The following is an 18,365-nucleotide window of genomic DNA, read 5'->3' as shown; positions in this document are numbered from 1 at the left end:
TACCTTCTCGCACTGAAAATAACCTATTTGTAGCATCCTCCCACAGAACTATATTTAGTCCTATGGTGTGGTAAAAGCACATCTTTTTTTTTTCTCGTGTTATTTTCTACCGACCGTGCTGTGAATTGAATTCTCAGAATGTTCCAGCAGTTTTGAAACCGACGATAGCCCTGTGAATCAACCTGTATGAACGGCATGCTGTTTTTGGTCAGACCTCTGGCTCTTCTCTAACTTTGTTTTTTTTTTTTCTCCCCTTGTTAACTCCTGTTCACTGTCCACTGCATGGGCACACAGGGTCAGTCTTGTGCATGACTCCTGCTAGCAGCCTTGGTAGGTTCTTCTCCTCCCTTACTCTCTCTCGCTCTCTCTCTAGCTCTCTGACACGGGGGGGGGGGGGGGGGGGGTCTCTCCTCAACTCTCACAGGTGACTCGATCACGTTGACCCCCCCCATTGACCGCAGCGCACCGTTCACACACGGTGCATAAAGAAATTGGTGAAGTAGGCCGTAGAAGATGGCACGTGGAGATTTGAGCTCACCTGTGAGATATGATGAATGGAGCCCGGAATGAAAAAGCCGAAGCTTTATTTTCCGATTGAGTTCTAACTCTCCTTTCAATGCTTAGTTTATGGTCGATAAGCTATTTATTTTATTTTTTTACATAAATGCCATGTCAATGAAACGTGTGCGTACAGTTCCAGTTGAATTTGTTGTTGTATAATATAAATTGTCCATTGCTGTGCACTGTTGATTAGGAAATTTAATCAGTTTCTCAGAGAACAAATGTGATCTCGATTGGCAATCTAACCCAGGAGGAAGCTCTTTTAATTTAGCAACTTGTATCTTAATCTTCTCTGGGAAAAACTGATTGTCTGGCTAAATTTCCTTACTTGTGATTGTAATCAGCTTCTCTCCTCTGTTTTGTGTTTCTGTTCTCCTTCCATGCGTTTCTCGCTTTGCATTGTGGTTGCATGCCATCTGCTGGTCTAACCTCACGATGGCTTGCCGCTCTGTAACAAATCCACCACTCCCAAACGAACAAAACGACGACAACAACAACAAAAAACACAATCGACCACGATTACCGTAACGCTCCACCCCTCCCTGTCCATTGCCTCCACGGTGCCTGCCCTCCCCCCTTCCTGAACAAAGTCCCCATGATGTACAGCGCTTCGCCCGCCGCTGTCTCTGCAGCAGCAACTCCTGCCACAAGTGTCCCCTACGCAGCAACAGCACCAGCCAACCAGGTTTGCTCCTTTTTTCCAGCTTCCTCTCATCCGTCCCTGAGCTCTGAATAAGTTCCACATAGCTGAGGCCGTCTCACTGCCCTGGTGTGCTGCTGCTAGCGTCCTGGCTGGCAGGATGACGGCACACAGACCATGAGGCAGAACGGCCCAGTCACAGAGGGAATAGGATCGTTAGGATCATCGCTACTTTTATATCTAGTGTTGTTCTGATTAATGGGCTTGTATTTGACCGTCCAGCTCCCTCACTTATTCAGAGCTTTTCACGTTTGCAAATGTTTGTTGTGTTGTGTCGCGTAACTTCCTGTTTAGCATGTCTGTGTTTTTTTGGTTTTTTTTGTCCTCCCCCATTTCTGTTTGTGTCTCAAGTATCCCTTTCCATCAACGTAAGAATGTTGTCTGTGTGTCGAACGCTTACACACACACATGCATGCACACACACACACACTCCTCTGGTCAGTCTTGATCCGTCTCCGCCAGCCATGTTGGGTGGTGTCTGTGTGCAGAGCGCCAGTCCGGGGCGTAGTGAAGCTGGGGGAGGGGACCGGGGGAGGGGGGGAAGGGGGGAGGAGGCCTGGAGGACACTGCCTGTTCAGACCTGCTATAGATCCACCAGCTCCTGCCCTCTATTGCTGTTGCAGGAGACAGGAAGGATGTTTTATTCCGGAAACGAGGGCTAAAAATGGCTCCGGTCCGGCCACCCGTGGCTCTGTGTCAGCAGGGGCCAGGAAGTCGCAGATGTGTGTGTGTGTGTGTGTGTGTGTCTGCCTGCAGACAGACCCACACACACACACGCCAATTTAGACCAGACAATTAGAGCTCTCTGCCTGCGGTGGAAGAGTCCGTGCATCTACCAAACACTCCACCTGCCTGGGTCTGTTTCTAGTGCACCAGCACATGAGACAGCACGAGACAGCATTCACTCCTCCCCCACCAACGACATCTGTAGCCGGATTGTTGCCGATAGTTCTCGTTGCGTGACATCATTGACGTTTCAATGTTTTGTTTACGATCTGCGATCTCACTTTAGAAGATGGGGGTCGTGAAGCGACAATAGAATGTGTCTTATTAGCGACAATAGAATACCCTGAGCACCAGGCGATGTTGCTGTAGACTGGGGTTGAACACTCGGATCTGACTACTCATTCATCCCTTTGGGAGGTCCCTTGTGCTCTTCCCCCTTATTGGCTGATAGTGAGCTCACTTCCTGTGAGTCAGTGCCGCTTCCTGTGAGTGACTGGCTGCAGCAGTGGGGAGCAGGGCGCCTTGTTAAAGATACATGCGTGGGACTGGGAACAGGAGCAATGCCGATGTCTGTCTGCTCATCTCCCTCCCTCTCTCGCTGTCTCTATCTCCCTCCCTCTCACTGTCTCTCCCTCTCTCGCAGTCTCTATCTCCCTCCCTCTCACTCTCTCTCTCTCTCTCTCTCTCTCTCTCTCTCTCTCTCGGTGTCTCTCTGGCTCTTATTCCTTCTTTCTCTCTCTCCCTTACAGCTCTCTTTCTTTTTGTCGTGCACTGTTTCTCTCTCTCTCTCCTGCTCTCTCTCATTCCATTCCCCTTCCCTGTAGTACACAGCATCCGCCCTGAATGCTGATTGAGCAAACAGACAAGTGTGTGTGCGCCTGTGTTTGTCTGTTTACCTCTGTGTGTGTGTGTGTGTGTATATGCTATTGTGTGTGTGCGCGCGTTTGTGTGTCAAGACCTCCCAACCCCCCACCCTCACCCTTGACTCCCCTCGCTGCACATGTTTGTGTGTGTGTGAACAGGCTCTCTGTCCCAGATGGCTGCCGCCACAGGTCCCTGATGTGAATCTCATCATCGCTGAGTCACTGTCTCTGTGAGCTGGTTAACACATGACTTTAGTCATACTTAGACTCCCAGCTGGCCAGGCCCATATCGCACTGTCTGGGTCATATTAATAAGACTCGCCGTCTTCGCCGCAAGCAGAACCATCCATCACCTCTGAGGTTTGAGGTTGTGGCGCCCTCTGCTGGCTGTAAAGGCAGGCGGCGCAGGTCAGCCGGAGAAGGTCCTGTTGGAGAGCAGCAGGGCTGACCGGCCCTCTGGGCTGATGCTGTGCCGATCCGCCAGGCATGGTAGAGTGAGAGGACAGACACCCAGATCACATCCCCACCTCCATAACGATCCCACACATGTCCGCTCAGCTGGCTTAAAAGGCTACCAAGCAAAAGGGGGGGGGGGGGGGAGGACACTTAGTTGTACACCTAGTTGCACCAACGTTTGTGTAAAAAAAAAACAACAACAAAAAACCTTCATCCCTCCATTGTTCCTCCTCCACGTGGTGTTGGCTCTCCCCTCAGCTCATTGGTCTATGTGCTTTACTTCCCTGCCTGCCTGCCTCTGCCCTGTGCTGTGGTACGCTGTGGACACCCTGTGATGGGCACTAGGTCCAGCCTATCAGCTTTTTTTATCTCTATTCATCTCTCTTTTGTCTTTCTCGCCGTCTCACTCTCATTCGGACTCTCTGGCATCCAGCCCAACATGTTCAGACCTTCAGCCAACTCAGTCTGCTCAGTCTGTGTCGGACACCAGAATCCTCCTCGTTCTGTAGACGTCGTCTGCACTGCCCCATTCTGTTAGTGTGAGCAGGGGCTTTGCAGGGTCTACATTGCACATAGGTTTTGTGTGGAGTGGCTTCTCAGTAGCCCGAGAAAATGATTGGCGTTATTTGCAAAGTCAAATCATTTCTCTCATCAATTATTCTCTCTTTCCTTTCTCAGATAATCCTGAAGTAATGGTCAGGCACGACATGGGGTGTCAAGAGGCTGCACTAAGAAGACCCAAACAGTTCTTATGTAAATACTACCAACCCTCACAGCCTGAGGTACAGCAACCTGCATGCTAAGAGAGTCATTCAACAGTTAACCATAAGACTTGAGTGCTGGTGTAAGATGCACAGGAGGAGAAGAAAGAAAAAGACAAAAAAAAAGACGTATATGTATTGCTAGAAAAACTATTAACATGAAAAAGACAAAAAGAAAATGTACAGTTCTACATAGACCCATAGAGGCAGAGGTGGCGAGTTTGTTTTAATGATTGTTCTTCTCCAAAACAATGTGGGTCCCTCTTTTCATATTTTGTTCAGAGACAAGGAACATCTGCACAATGTTCACCCCTGAAAACTCCTTATTTGCACTATAAGAGACATAGTGCTTATTGTCAAGTGCTTCATTGTTTTAAACGTCACAGAGAACCCCCTCTTAATGTAATTTACCAGTTACACCTGGTGCTTTGGCCAAGCTAAAGTTTTGTTTCTTTAAAAACAATATATATATATATATATATATATATGAATGTCGCAGGGCAAAATGAGCTCAGTGTTTACTAAATGGACTGTCCTAGTGATAAAGGAAATGACCCCCCCTTCCACCCACACACACTTCCCACCCTTACGCACCAACACACACTCCCACTACCCCCCTTAAGATGCTGTGGTACACTGTGTCTACAATGGGAACCACTTGCCAACACAAGAGATTGGGGTGTAAAGACAACAAAGGATATGAATCTTGCCAAACAACAAGTCCCCATCACTGAGAGCACAGGCGAGGGAGGAGTCTGGTTGAGGAACGACTCTATAGCCACCTCAGCCAGGCCGTGTCTGCTGTCCACATCCCCTGCTGAAAAGGACACCTGGGGGGGGGGTTTCTAGTTTGTTTCATCAGCCCCCTGTTCAGTTTTGTCTTTAGAATAGGTGCTGGGTTAAGGGGGGGGGTGGCAGGGGGGGGGGGGTGGCAGGGGGGGGGGGGGGGGGGGTTGCTCATCCGGGGGAGTCATGGGCCATGGGGAGGGAGCAGAGGCCCTCTGGCCAGCTGGTGTTGTGTGCCAAGGACTGGAGGAGGCTGTGGTGATGGCTGTGGTGAAGCCCAGCCCTAGCAGTGTGGCGGGGCCTGGAGGTCTGCCGACAGACTGGGACAGACAGACCCGGGGGCCCCCAGAGGCCCCTGCCAAGGCCTCTGAGCTCCTCAACACAGGACAAAGCCTGGGGGGGGGGGGGGGGGGGGGGTGGCAGGTGTCACAGAGGGGTGAAACAAGTGCTAAGACTCGAAAGGTGCATTCGACGATCCTCGTCAAGTGAGATGACTTGAACTTTGACTGGAGGGCTATCTGTGACTGTCAGTCGTCAACCCTGCTATCACCGATAATCCTGTTCCATTCGAGAAACAGTAGAAGTGCCTAAAAAATCCTTTACCACCATAAGCATCCGGAGAATCTTACTTTTTGCCGCAGGATAGAAACAGGTTGGTCAAAGCAAAGCTCCAAAACTACAGAAAACATGAACAGTTGTGTGATGTGCATGTCATTGTAGACGTCGTTCACCAACACAACCAGTTATTTTGTCACTTAAAAAAATATACAAAGAGAGACAACAGTCAAATTAGGATAGCTTGCTAGAATGTTTGTTGAATATTTCATGATGTAATATTCATTCTTACCATGGTTTTAAGTAGTTTACATGGGAAAAGTGACACAGAAGATGTATTGTGATGTGTGTGTGTACGTAACATATGTCTCTTATTTTGAGAGTTTATATTCATGGTCATAGCAGTGTATTCTATATAAATTTCAAATTGTGTTGTTTAATGTAACTATCAAGGTATGTGTGTCAAGACTATCATTAGAAGAATCAGTTATTTACATGCCAATATGTTTTAAAACGTACTAGCATTGTTTTAAACCAACCTCCATACTATATTAGCTGTCTTTATGGCAGTGTATTCAATGTCTGTGGTATTACACAACTTTTGTGTGTGTGGATGAGTGTATGTGAGTGTGTGCATGCATGGATGCATGGGAGTGTGTGTGTGAGAGAAAGAGAGAGGGGGGGAAGGTGTGGGTGGGTGGGTGAGAGAGAGAGGGGAATGTGTGTCTGTTCATGTTCAAAATAATTTGATCAGAATCATGATGTTTATTCATGGTGCTTGATTGACACAGACAATCCACAACAAGACACATCTAGTTCAGCAAAATACGGCACTGGTCTTGACGCTTACGTTTCCTTTTGTTTTTCATTCACTTTTACTAAGGTTTTTTTCACAAAAGTTACAGTTTTAATGTAACTTTTGGTGTGGTGAAAAAAAAGATATATTTTGTTGTAATTTATCTTATTTTACTTTGTCAAATTTGAGTTGGAACAATGTTGTAACCTATTATATTTGGAAATGAATGTAATTTATTGAGCTGTGCTCCATTCTGCACGGTGGTCCCTTCTCAAGGTCTAGTCTGTCAGCTCAGGAACTGAGGAGCTGGTCAGGGTTAAGGGGTGGAGTCTTATAAACCACCAATAGAAAGCTACTGGATCTTTCTCGCCTTGTCATCAACACAGGTCATCGCATTGCAGTAATGAGCAAGGCTCTGAAATTGCTTGTATCGTAAAAAAAATATTAAAAAATAAAATGTTTATTGTATAGATTACATTTTACCAAAAAAAAACTAAAAAAATACAATTTTAAAAGGATGTACTTTTCACTCTAGTATGATAGTATTTCATAACGATATTAAGTTGTTGCTGTGGCAACCTAAAGTTGCAATTACTAAAGTTCGGTATTTTTGTAAATGATGTAATTGTTAAGTTGATTCTTTCTTTTTTTTCTAGAACACTGTACACAAGCTAGATTGTAAAGCAGATTTGAATATTTCTTATTATTTGTTGAGATTTTAATGACCTAATATTTTCATTAGCATTTATCAGCCTCGATAAAGGTGTATCTGTAACACTTAGGCAAAGTTACCAATATTCTGTAGGATAAAAAAGTGAATTGTCTATTAATTAGTTAAGATGTAAAAACCCCTAAGAAAGGACCATTGGTTTTATCAGCATCAGAGGCAATGGTTAATCAAAGTTGTATGCTTGATGGTCCATCAAAGTTATGGATTGCACTTTCTTCCTGTAAAAGAAAATGTAATATGTGACTGTAGGATCTAGCACTCTTAGCAACACATCGGCAACACTGTCGTTCTGTGTATTAATCACTACCAGTTACTACTACCAGTAAATTATCTTCATTAAGCATCCTGCATGAGAAAAAACTCACCATGTTTTTAGGACTACATAATAACATACTGAATGTTTTTAGTTATACTGAAAAACACAGAAAAAAAAAGGTCTGCACATGAGACAAACTTCAGGTTGTCCCCAGTTTGGGTCCGTGTGAATGGACCCAAGCATTATGAATGGAATTGAATTGTATTGAAATGAACTGTAATGTATTGAAATGTGTTGACAATGACTGATTAATGGTAACAGGAAAATGTAAGCACTTTCTGAGCAGTTGGTCAACTGAGCAGACACGCTAATCCAAACACTCTGCCTTATCTTTAGTCCATCGTGCTTAAGGTTTCATGTTCCAGAGCTCTTAAAATAGGAGAAAAAAAAGGTTGTGAACTGGGTCTCCACTGAAGTGACTTCTCAGTTGAACAAAAATATATATCTATATAAATATATATTATATTGTTTCTGTTTTTAATTTCCATTATGAGGCCAAAAGAGTTGACCGGAGTACAGGAAGTTGGCGCGTATCCTGTTCCAGTTCAGAACCTGGTGTTGTGGGTGCGATAACGGGAGGGTCTGGCCATCACTTGTGACTGCTATGCCATCCGAAATGCAGTATCCGATCGAAGATGTAACTAAAACATAAACAGACACCAAGACCCTCATTGGATTCTTAGTTTCAATGTAACCATTTCTCAATGTTTGATTTGTGCATATATTTTGTGCTACTTTATGTTACTATAGTCAAATGTTTTGGTTCCAGCAAGATAGTGTAAAATTTATTGAAAGAAATAAAGAAAATGAAAGACTGTTTGTCGGGTGGACCTTTCATCTTTTTAGTATCGGCAAACAAATGCTTTTATTAAGGGGACATTGTGAGAATTAATTGCAAAAGTAGTTAGATATCCGATAATTCAAAAGTTGCAACTGTATGTCACACGATGGCGCTAGATACATGGGACTCATACGCATGATTATTACTATAGCATCTACAAATGAACGACAGCAAAACACACAACATGATGAGATGCAACAAGCATTCATATTTGTGTAAGTTATGAATTCCCGTGCGTTTACATCTTGAGTTGATATACATCATGGCCATACACTTGCATGAAATCGGTATCCCGGTGACGTCACTGTTAACTATATCTTCTCGGTCCGGTCCAGAGACTCACGGATCAGATTGTTTCCAGCCTTGCGTCATTAAATGTGCGGGTGCAGGTTGGTGGTCGTACACATTGAGCGTAATTCTTAACCCACAAAGCTCGTAACATGTAGACTTAGGCTATAAGCAAGGTATTGTTTGATGTGTGTGTTCTGCAATTATTCAGTGTTTGTTATCCTTTCATTTATATTTAAATGTAGGTTTTTCATGTTGTTTTTCATTAGGCCTACATAAAATGAGAGCATGTGTATGCTTCAAATAATTTGTTTTGTTTAATTGTATGGACTTAAGATTAGCCAGATCCAAAATAAAAGTCTAAACAAACAGCAAGTCTCTTCCACGACCCATTTGAAAGACCAAGTTGCTGTCATAGAAACAGCATCCAATGTCGTTTACATTACAGTTCAACAGTTAGCATCCTAGTTATGGTTCGATGCTTTCCTCCGTCTAAAGATGTCAGTGTTACACCGGCAGAGTATCCTGCTGTGCAAAACGCGCACGAGCAATATGGGCTTGTGGTCCTGCTTGAATGTGGCTCTGGCTGGCATCTTTGCAAAGGAGCCTAGACAACACGGAGTCCGTTATTTTTTCCTTCAAATGGCGACTGAAGGACGTAGTCAAGAGGCAAGATTACGTTATTAGGGATCCGATTTAGAAGGGGCACCGTATATACTGTACTGCTCATGTGCAAAAGAAAACTATGCGCATAAGACTGCTATAGATTTGGACAGGAAGTTTATACAATTGTATGTAGTGTGCCGCATATTTAAGTCACTCTATTTAATAATATTGTTTTCTCGTTTTTTCTTAATCGTTGTATTTGCTTTTGATGAGACGTGGAGTAGGAATTGTATTTCTCAATTGACTTGGCGTTTCCTTGTCAATGTCATGCTTTATGCATTGTACTATATTGCAATGCTTTGAGATCCGATGTACGATGTCACTGTATTTTGAGCTTTGATCAGATCACATTGCGTTGGAGCGCAATGCGCGAGTACAAAGTGGTGGTGCTCGGCAGTGGTGGCGTGGGAAAGTCCGCCCTCACGGTTCAGTTCGTGACTGGAACATTTATCGAAAAGTATGACCCTACGATTGAGGATTTTTATCGGAAAGAGATTGAGGTGGATTCCTCTCCATCGGTGCTGGAGATTCTTGACACCGCTGGAACAGAACAGTTTGCCTCTATGAGAGACCTTTACATCAAAAACGGACAAGGTTTCATTCTGGTCTACAGTCTTGTCAATCAACAAAGTTTTCAGGACATCAAGCCAATGAGAGATCAGATTATCAGGGTTAAAAGGTGAGTATGAAAAAGCAAATTACAGCAGTCCTAGACTGAGCAGGTGTCATAAGTTTGTGTGTGGGTGTATTTGTATCTTTGAAACTGTACTGTTTTGGCGAGCAGCTATCCAGCACGCACTATACCTTTTACGAAAGTGTCTTCATGAATATCGCCATTTATCTCTGAGATGGGATTTTCACCCTAAAATAACAGCAAGTGCTGAGCCAGCAAGTAGAAATCACATCATGCTGAGTTCTGCAAACTCACCAGAACCTAATGGGATTGTGTTCAGCTGGAAGCCAAGAAGACATCAGGCCTCCATTAGTGAGCAATGAGGAACATTTTAACTCCTGGCACCCAGAAAGCAATAGGGAGCTGGAATGAGGTACCATCAAGGCTGTTCTGTTGCATTGTGACCAACAAGATATAAACCCAGGTACCTGCAAACCAAATCCTTGGTCTGTTAAGTTATAACCCAGGGAGATTCTCAGGAAAGCAAGTCTTCACATCTTAGACAAAGACAGTGGCTAGTGTCTGTGTTACATCAGAGTACATGCTGTTGGTGTAACCCCCAACTGCAATGCTCCACAGAAGAACCAAATAAACCGAGCCCTCACAGGGAAATCCAAACTGGGTGTGCCACGTAATGATTTAATGATTTCCTCCGAAGCTTGCTAAGGTTTATGATTGTATGGGGTGGAGGGCCAATGTTTGCCCAGCACATCAGAGGGTTCTCACGCTGTGCTTATGCTGTGTCTAATAACAGCATATTCACAGTGAGCCGTTAAGTGTATAGAGATGAGGAATGGGATGGAGACTGAAACAACATTTCCCAGGGGGGAACTGCTAAACACTGAGGCCCAACCCATATCCTGTACTGACTGTACTTCAATGGGCCTGCGAGTGAGGTGCCAAATGAGAACAGTCACTGTTTGCGAAATAATCGCTTGGACAGGATTCCTTCTGCATCTCTCTAGTATATCGTCTTAAAAACTGGTGAAAGAGATCTTTACCTATAAGTTCTGAACTCCTCACATAGCTACTGTATTCCAAGCACCCACTGTGTGCTGCGGCCCGACTCACATCAGCAGTACACTGGCTCACACCGACAAAAACAGGTTTCTGTATCCTGTGCATATTCTGTCTTTATTAGCCCTCTTTCTCCCATTTTTCACGTCTCTTCATACAGAAACCTATTTTCTTGGAGGTGTCCTGGTTTGCCGTTAAGTGCCTCGAAAATATAGCCTTTCAAAGTAGGTTTGGGCCTGCGTCATAAATCTTCAACAAGAGTTGGAGTTACTGTGAAAGACTCCATCAGAAGCAGCTGCTTGGTGGGGGGGTGGAGAAGGGGGGTGGGGGGGGGGGGTTTGAAACTATACAGTGACTGCATCCCTTGAGACCATAAATAATATTCTCTATTCTCCAACTCTGCTATCTACAGTGGCTTGCGTCACTGCAGTAACAGCTAAGCCAGTGGTGAGGCCTGTTTACTGCGTAGGCCAGTTTCCCTGTTAATTAAGGACATATGAACGCTGAAGAACAATAGCAGCTCCAGGCCTGAGGCCCATTGAGCTGTAGAGAGACTGTGTGCGGCTCTGTAATTAGTAGAATTGCACGGAGGATTGTGAAGCTGGTGTCGAGTTCGCAGGGTAGGTTGCCTGTGAAGGTCTCGTCAAAGCCTTTGGCCACGTCAAGCTGGCCTGAGGGTGAAATGGCCGAAGAATGGAGCCTTTCCCTTTTAGCCAGGAAGTCAGGAAACATGTTCATCTCGCACAGTGTCTGTGAGCATCTGCAGTGTGGACGTTTGTACGATGCATCCATCTTTGCCTCCCAGCTGGAGCGATGCTTTTCATAACAGCTCAAACAGACCCCCCTCAACAATGAGACCGCTTCCAATCCCAGCCAAAACTGAGACCAGAGGATCTTTTGTACAGCAGAGACACAATCGATGATGGCTCGTAGCTCCCCAGTTGGATATCTACACTCAACAACTGTGTAGATATGCAACGTCGTAGGTGTGCACATACAGTTTGTATCTGGTGACTGAGCTAGCAGTAGGACCAGCTGCAGTTCTTGTGCAGTTCCTCTAGGTGGCGCTTGCTTCGCCAGCTATATTTAGAGCCTCTCCAGCATCTCTGCCACATGACATTTTGTCTGTGTGGCACTTTCCTCCTACACACTTCACACCTTCTAGGCTGCAAGACTCCCAAAGTGACACATGCTTAGCACTGGTAAAAAGCAAAGCATTCTGCACCATGGTCTGCATGTGTGTATGTGTGCGTGTGTCTTGTGGTATGTTGTGTGCATGCCAAGTGAATATATCTAGATAGATTCCTGTTTCCCAATTGCCGATAAGAATAACAGTGATGATGCTCCCAGCTGTTTCCATGACTCAGCACTCCTGAGTCAGAGAGACACTTGTGAGCAGAGCCACCACATGGTGATCCTTCCTTCTGGAGACACGGGTTCTCCTTTCTGACACCGTTTCCCAGGAGCCCCAAGGGATCCTTCCCCGGCGACGCAACGTCCGGGACAATCATTTGTTTAGTCCATCCAACAAACGGTCTGTATTCCAGGACCTCATAAAAAAAAGCGGAAATGAACGTTCTCGTTCGCGGGCGGAAATCCAGATCGTTTCTCCCATCAGCGACATGCAGATTGTCTTGAACACCCAAATCCCCCCCCTCCAGTGGGTTCCCAGGCAGGAGGTGTCTGTAACAGGGAGCCCGGGCGCTGCGTTCACAGGCTCTCTGAGAACTTCCCATTAGATGTGGTCAATTATTCAACGAGCGGTCCCGTTCCTCCCTGTTGGTGTTGCCGCCTGAGGGAGGCTCCTCTGATGTGAACTGTCAGCGACACGTCCGGGGAAGAGCTTTGGGGGACCCTGAGACAAGCTGGAGCGCACGGCAGGAACGGGACAAGATGAGAGGAAAGGATTCGAACAATGGAGCGAAAACACGGGCACCATGGGAAAGCTTAGATTGCTTTAATGCATAACAGCATGATGCCATTGGTGGCCATGAGGTGTGAAAGGGGAGGGTACTTTGAGGGGCCTAGCCATGCAGTTCTGAGCCTGAGATGGTGCCATGAAGAGCATGCGTAGGGCTCTTAAGGACAGCTTAAGAATGGCATCTCCTCCCAGACAGCGCTCCTCGGGTCAGTGTCCAAGCCAGTGTGTGTGATCACAATGTCAGAAAACCTCTGTTGTTCGTAAAAATGTTCACCTCTGAACCCGTGATCTCAGGAATGGCCTTTCTCGTTGCTCAATGTACCATACATACAGTTTATTAACCATGAATGCCTCCCCCCTCCCCCCCCCCCCTCTCTCTCTCTCTCTCTCGCTCTCTCTCTAGGTTCGAGCGAGTGCCGGTGGTGCTGGTGGGGAACAAGGTGGACCTGGAGGACGAGAGGGAGGTGTCGTGTGACGAGGGCCAGGCCCTGGCTGAGGACTGGGGCTGCCCCTTCATGGAGACCTCAGCCAAAAGCAAAACCATGGTAGACCAGCTGTTCACTGAGATCGTCAGGCAGATGGACTCGTCCTCCCTGCCTGACCGAGACAAGCCATGCTGCTCCACCTGCAGTCTGCAGTGACCCGGAGGGGCGGAGGGAAAGAGTCCACCAACCAAGCGCAACAAACGCAAAACTCTGAATATTTACTAGCTCGTGTGGCAAAAGTGGTGAAACGATCAAATGTGAATTGGTTTTGTGTGAGTGTGTTGATTACTTCAGTCTGGACTTTCCTGTTCCACTGTTGTTGAATGTGTACAACCAAACCTTAGTCAGACAGACGTACAGATGTATGACACAATTAATGTTAGACTCTGTCTGTGGGTCAATTAGTTGCCTTGTCTCATTACATTAATCGCTGACTACAGATTTTCTACTTGTACAGGACATTGCGCTCAACTGTGGAGACATGGTAAAACTGTTTTATTTTAGCACCTCAATAAATTAACTTGAAAAGGTCTCACTATCCTTAAATGGCATTTGTCCTGGGAAACAAAACAAACACCATTGCCACTGATTAAAAGCATCTTTGGATGTGACAGCTGGTCTTCAGCACTGGTGTTATGGCTGGCAAGGTCTTAGCTTGCTATCAAATCTTTATAGGGAATTTCAATGTGATTTACTTCTCTAAACTTAACGGCCAGCCACTAGTCCAGTGGGAGGAGTCAAAGCAGGAACTTCATGCCTTCAGACAAAGCCAAAGGCTTGACAAGCTCATTGGAGACCCTTTATGAAATCTTTACATTGTATACGTATGTATACAATGTAAAATATGTACATTGTATGTATAATTACACTACATAACCTAAAGGTAAAACCCTCCAATTCCTGGAAGACTCATGCCTCTGTGTTACTCCTGTATTCATCTGAACTTAACAGGACGTTCAAACCCTAAACCTGCAGAAGCCCTGGAGACAGAGACCCCGAGGATCAACAGCAAGTTGACTTGGGAGGCGGCACAGGCCATGTAATTACAGGAAGTACAGTGACTGATGATATCACCCGACATGATTTATCAGTGAATCAGGGTGTTGACAGTCACGGCTACAGAAGCAGCTACGACACAAGATAGGATCCAATATATAAACACTATGCTATGGTGTGCATGTGTGTCCATAGATCAGTAATGCAAATCAACAATGCATACAAGACTGAAATACATACTAGAGGATTCATAAAACTTCATAGGATGCCAGGCCTAATTTATTGCATTTGGATCCAGCTCCATTCTACAGCCCAATGTCTTAGATCCATTAGCAAACATTCCTCCTTATGAATGCCAACTACGTATCCTAGTCTTATTTAAACAAGCATTAGTCACATAGCCTGTATTACAGTCCTGGAACTCTATCAAGTTGTGGCAACAAACATTTCCTTCGTCCTACTTTAAGAATGATATAACCAACGTTGATCTTATTTTACTTCACCATGGCAGCTTATTGGCACAGACAGTCAAGACAATTTATAGCAGCACCTGTCGAGAGAGAACAAGAAGGGGAGAATGACAGGGACACTAATGGAGTGCGTGGGATGTGTGGGTGCCCGTGTGGAAAGGTGAAGCGCTTTGGAGTTGAAAATAACAGTATTATTTTTTTTGTAACAACAGTTACTAAATCAAATTGAGGAAATATCTGAAATACAGCAACAGCTACCCCTACTGACCATGTCGTAGAACAGCCTCCACTCTACGATGATGACTGGAACCCTTATAACTAGCCCGACATACAACACGGACATAAATAAGACTTGCACCCGAGTACGCATGGCGTCCTTTTGACAGTTTCTGTAGCTTAAAGTCAACTGCAGAAAACTGAAATATTTTCCATGCACAGCTTTGCTATTGAACTATTACATAATTTAAGTAATTGTACAGTGAATATTACACCATGTCGTGTAGGAGGACCATGTGTCAACTTCTTTTGCGCCGTAAGTACACCATCCCTTTTATGCAGAACTGCAATGCCAGCTAAGAGCTAGCCGGCCATAGAAACCGAGCAAGCTCTGATATTCCCTGTGTGACCTTGGGGTTTCCTTGTTTTAATGTCATACAAATCTATAAATATGTTTAAATTGTGAGATGAGGTCGATGATGTGTCTAATGCTAAATGTGAAATTGGCTAGTAAACGTTGACAAAATGTTTGTTGCTAGCTAGCTAGCTAGGACACTAGGTGGTTTAAAGCCTGTATTATTTGTCATTCTCCAGTCAGCTGTGAGAACAACTGGTAACAGAAGCGTTAACTAGCTAGTATTTTTGGGATGGGTGGGCAGTCCGCTCAAACTGCTTGAAACGTTTAGAATAACCCTCTAATCGCGTATTCCGTCCTGGCATCGTTCAGGTCTGGCGTCCAGCGTAGCGGCTGTCCGTCCATTGGCCACCGACTTGCGAGTCCAGCGCAGCGCGGTGTTCTCCCGTGAACAGGCTCGGCAACGCGCCTTGTATCCCCGCACGGAGAAGATAGAGGTGACCCTGCAAGGACAAGGTCTGCAAGGGACCCTGCTCGTCATGAACAAGGGAATGTCCACTCCACACAGTTGCGCACGCCGTAAGTTCAGTAAACAAAATTTGTGTGTGCGCAGAAGGGATTGGTCTTCAGATTTTGGCTGTGTCTGAATAAGACAATGACTGGCTCTTTATTCCTCTCAGATTTGACAGAGTGGCATGTCACCAACTCTGCCCTGGCGCTAGTGGATGGGGAGCCCTGGCCCCTGCACCAGCCCCTCACCCAGTCCTGCTCCCTATCCCTGCTCACCTTCAAAGACTCTGACCCCCAGCTGGTCAACCAGGTACTGGCTGCCACTGTCCTGTCTGCCAAACTCAGTGTCAGGTGTCTACCTGTCTCTCGCGATGGTGGACAACCCATGTGATGCCAGACACTGTACCAAGTTAAGACGGTCTGGTTTAACTGATGTGCCTGGCTGCTCTGTAAGTCTTCCCTCCCCTTGCTGTTGGCCAGGCGTACTGGAGGTCATGTGCAGGCCTGCTGGGCCAGGTGCTGGAGGATGCCTTTAAGGAAGACTTCACGGTGGAGCTGCTCCCAATCCTAGAGGTGCCAGGTACTGTCCTTGGACACACACGGGTCTGAATACTTGAGTAAACATTTGATATACTGTCCTGGGATATTATGCAGCAGTGTTTGTCCCTCACGCCTCCCTGTCTCCATCTCTGTCCACAGTGACGGCAGGAGCGTTCTGTTGTGATGTGGTGCTGGATCCACAGTTAGACTCGTGGGAACCCTCTGAGGTACGTGAGGGTCGTTTCATCCATGTTTTTTCCTTTTGTGTCGGTGCCGTCTGTAGGATGTCTTGTAGACATGGTCTGATCTGCCCCCCAGGAGTCTCTGAGGTCCCTGACCCAGGGAGTCCAGCAGCTGATCCACCGGGACCTGCCCTGGGAACCTCTGGAGGTGGTGCCCTCTGTAGCCCTGGAGGTTTTCTCCCACAGCAGGTACCCTCCTTTCCTTTCTCTCTCTTTCTTTCTGTCGTATCGTACATTTTTTAGTTTTTTTCCTCTACAGAAAAGATGCGAGTGCAGTCTTCTAATAAGTGTGGGTGGGTGTGCAGGTGTAAACAGAAAGAGGTGGAGGAGAAGGCAGCGCAGAGCGATAAAGGCACAGTGACACTTTACAGGTGAGAGACCCAGACACACCCACACAAATAGGTACCTCACATACTACACACTCCTGCAACACAGTTGTGCACTGAAACTTCTCCATGCTGGTTTAACCACAACACGGACATGTGACGTGTCGCGGTTGGCACCCTCTGCTGGTAGTGTGTTTGAATCTCAAGGATAGTGGGAGGTTTCATTAAATTTGATGCCCTCGGGAAATTGACCAACCTGTATTGACCCACTGTCTGTCTTTTAGGTGTGGGGACCATGTGCTGTTGACCGGAGGGCCCCTAGTGGCGAGGACGGGTCTATGCTCCCAGTACGAGGTGACGGCCGTCCACACTCTGGGAAAGGGTCCCTGGGGTCTCCAGCGCCGCGTGCAGGGGCTCTCGCTGCCCCTACAGCTACAGGTACAATAACACACCTGTTTAGGTGCAGACATAAAGCTATATGTCCCTTTTATGTGTGGATCTTTCTGTCAGAGAATAATTCCCTGTTCTGCCCCCCTCCCCCTCAAAGGCTCATCACACAGTTTGGAGGAAGCTTAGAAGTCGGGCTGAGAAGCTGGTAAGGTATCCTTGCACGGATGTTCAGAATTGTCTCAAACATAACTGGAGTTGATATTGTAATCTCACTGGTTTGTTCTCCCTGTAGCTTAAAGTGCCTACAGAAACAACCAATAAAGCAGCTCCAGATGCGCTGTCCCCACCCCCTTCTGCTGTGACTCCACCCCCCGCCACTGAGACTCCCACCCCGGCAGCCAACAACTAAAACATAAATGCACATCATGCATACATACTTGCATATCTTTGTTATATTTGTTCAATAAATGTAAACTAATGTTTCAACTCATTATTGACACATTTTTGTGTGTGTATATGTATGTGTATATATGTGCTGATTGTGAAAAGTGCATGATCCATTTAATATATACTTGGTTTTCAACTTGAAAGCACAATTGGATAACTTCTCTGCTTGTTTGTGACAGACCACTGTGTCCAGTGAGCGAGGTATAATAATGTGCTTTCACTGTGAGGTGTGCTTGCATGGGTCTTTAACTGCTCAGCTGACAACATGTAAGTCAAAGGGGTGTCTGGGTGGGTGTGTTTTTTTTTGGTATTTAACAGTCAGCACTTTGCCCTGAGACAAAGGCGGTGGTGTGTGGAGGCTGACTGTCAGGATAGAGCAGCTGCTCTGTCTGTCACTCTCAGACAGGTGTTGAAGGAGTGTGTGTGTGTGTGTGTGTTGGGGAGGGGTGAGAAAGTGAACTAGATCAGTCAGAACTACCTGGTCAGTTGACAGACTGAGGTTAGGTATTATTGTAGATGTATATCATTTTAAGGATGTTCTTTGTAATTGTTTCACGGACCACACGTTGACCTGGCCCTTTATGGAAGAAGGATGGTGACGCTTCCCTGAAGAGAAGCCTAGAGAGACTTGAGGTCGAAGGTTTGTGACTTCACAGCTGTTGGCCATACTCATACACCCCACTTTTACACTCACAGTGTGTGTGTGTGACACACCCAAAGACATATGCCCAC

At 46.0% G+C, this 18,365-nt stretch overlaps 3 protein-coding genes across 12 annotated transcripts in view; all 3 read left to right on the top strand.

Annotated features, from left to right (window-relative positions):
* Positions 1-4,971, top strand: part of LOC146261087 (muscleblind-like protein 2a) — a 133,421-nt gene extending 128,450 nt beyond the window's left edge. For 6 of the 10 annotated variants that reach the window (XM_084668446.1, XM_084668449.1, XM_084668452.1 and 3 more), the window contains 3 exons: positions 295-330; positions 1,152-1,246; positions 3,985-4,971. In XM_084668446.1, coding sequence (XP_084524572.1) covers positions 295-330; positions 1,152-1,246; positions 3,985-3,999 — 146 coding nt within the window. In that variant the 3' untranslated portion in view covers positions 4,000-4,971. The remainder of the gene's footprint in view (positions 1-294; positions 331-1,151; positions 1,247-3,984) is intronic. The other 4 variants (XM_084668453.1, XM_084668451.1, XM_084668454.1 and 1 more) reach the window with 3 other exon arrangements.
* A 3,861-nt stretch (positions 4,972-8,832) lies between these two features.
* Positions 8,833-13,671, top strand: LOC146261086 (ras-related protein Rap-2a-like). The gene is made up of 2 exons (XM_084668455.1): positions 8,833-9,724; positions 13,060-13,671. Exons 1-2 carry the CDS (start codon positions 9,411-9,413, stop codon positions 13,295-13,297), a joined length of 552 nt encoding a protein of 183 aa, XP_084524581.1. The 5' UTR covers positions 8,833-9,410; the 3' UTR covers positions 13,298-13,671.
* Positions 13,672-14,937: 1,266 nt separating this feature from the next.
* On the top strand, positions 14,938-17,676 carry mrpl39 (mitochondrial ribosomal protein L39). The gene is made up of 10 exons (XM_084668080.1): positions 14,938-15,139; positions 15,551-15,757; positions 15,859-15,998; positions 16,169-16,268; positions 16,388-16,455; positions 16,547-16,659; positions 16,776-16,841; positions 17,081-17,234; positions 17,344-17,391; positions 17,479-17,676. The coding sequence occupies exons 1-10, from the start codon at positions 15,100-15,102 to the stop codon at positions 17,593-17,595; spliced, it is 1,053 nt and encodes a 350-aa protein (XP_084524206.1). The 5' UTR covers positions 14,938-15,099; the 3' UTR covers positions 17,596-17,676.
* Positions 17,677-18,365: the final 689 nt, after the last annotated feature.

Source organism: Hypomesus nipponensis, chromosome 12 (assembly GCF_054491055.1).
Source record: "Hypomesus nipponensis isolate SF chromosome 12, ASM5449105v1, whole genome shotgun sequence".
NCBI lineage: Eukaryota > Metazoa > Chordata > Actinopteri > Osmeriformes > Osmeridae > Hypomesus > Hypomesus nipponensis.
This window is presented reverse-complemented; position numbering and strand designations above follow the sequence as displayed.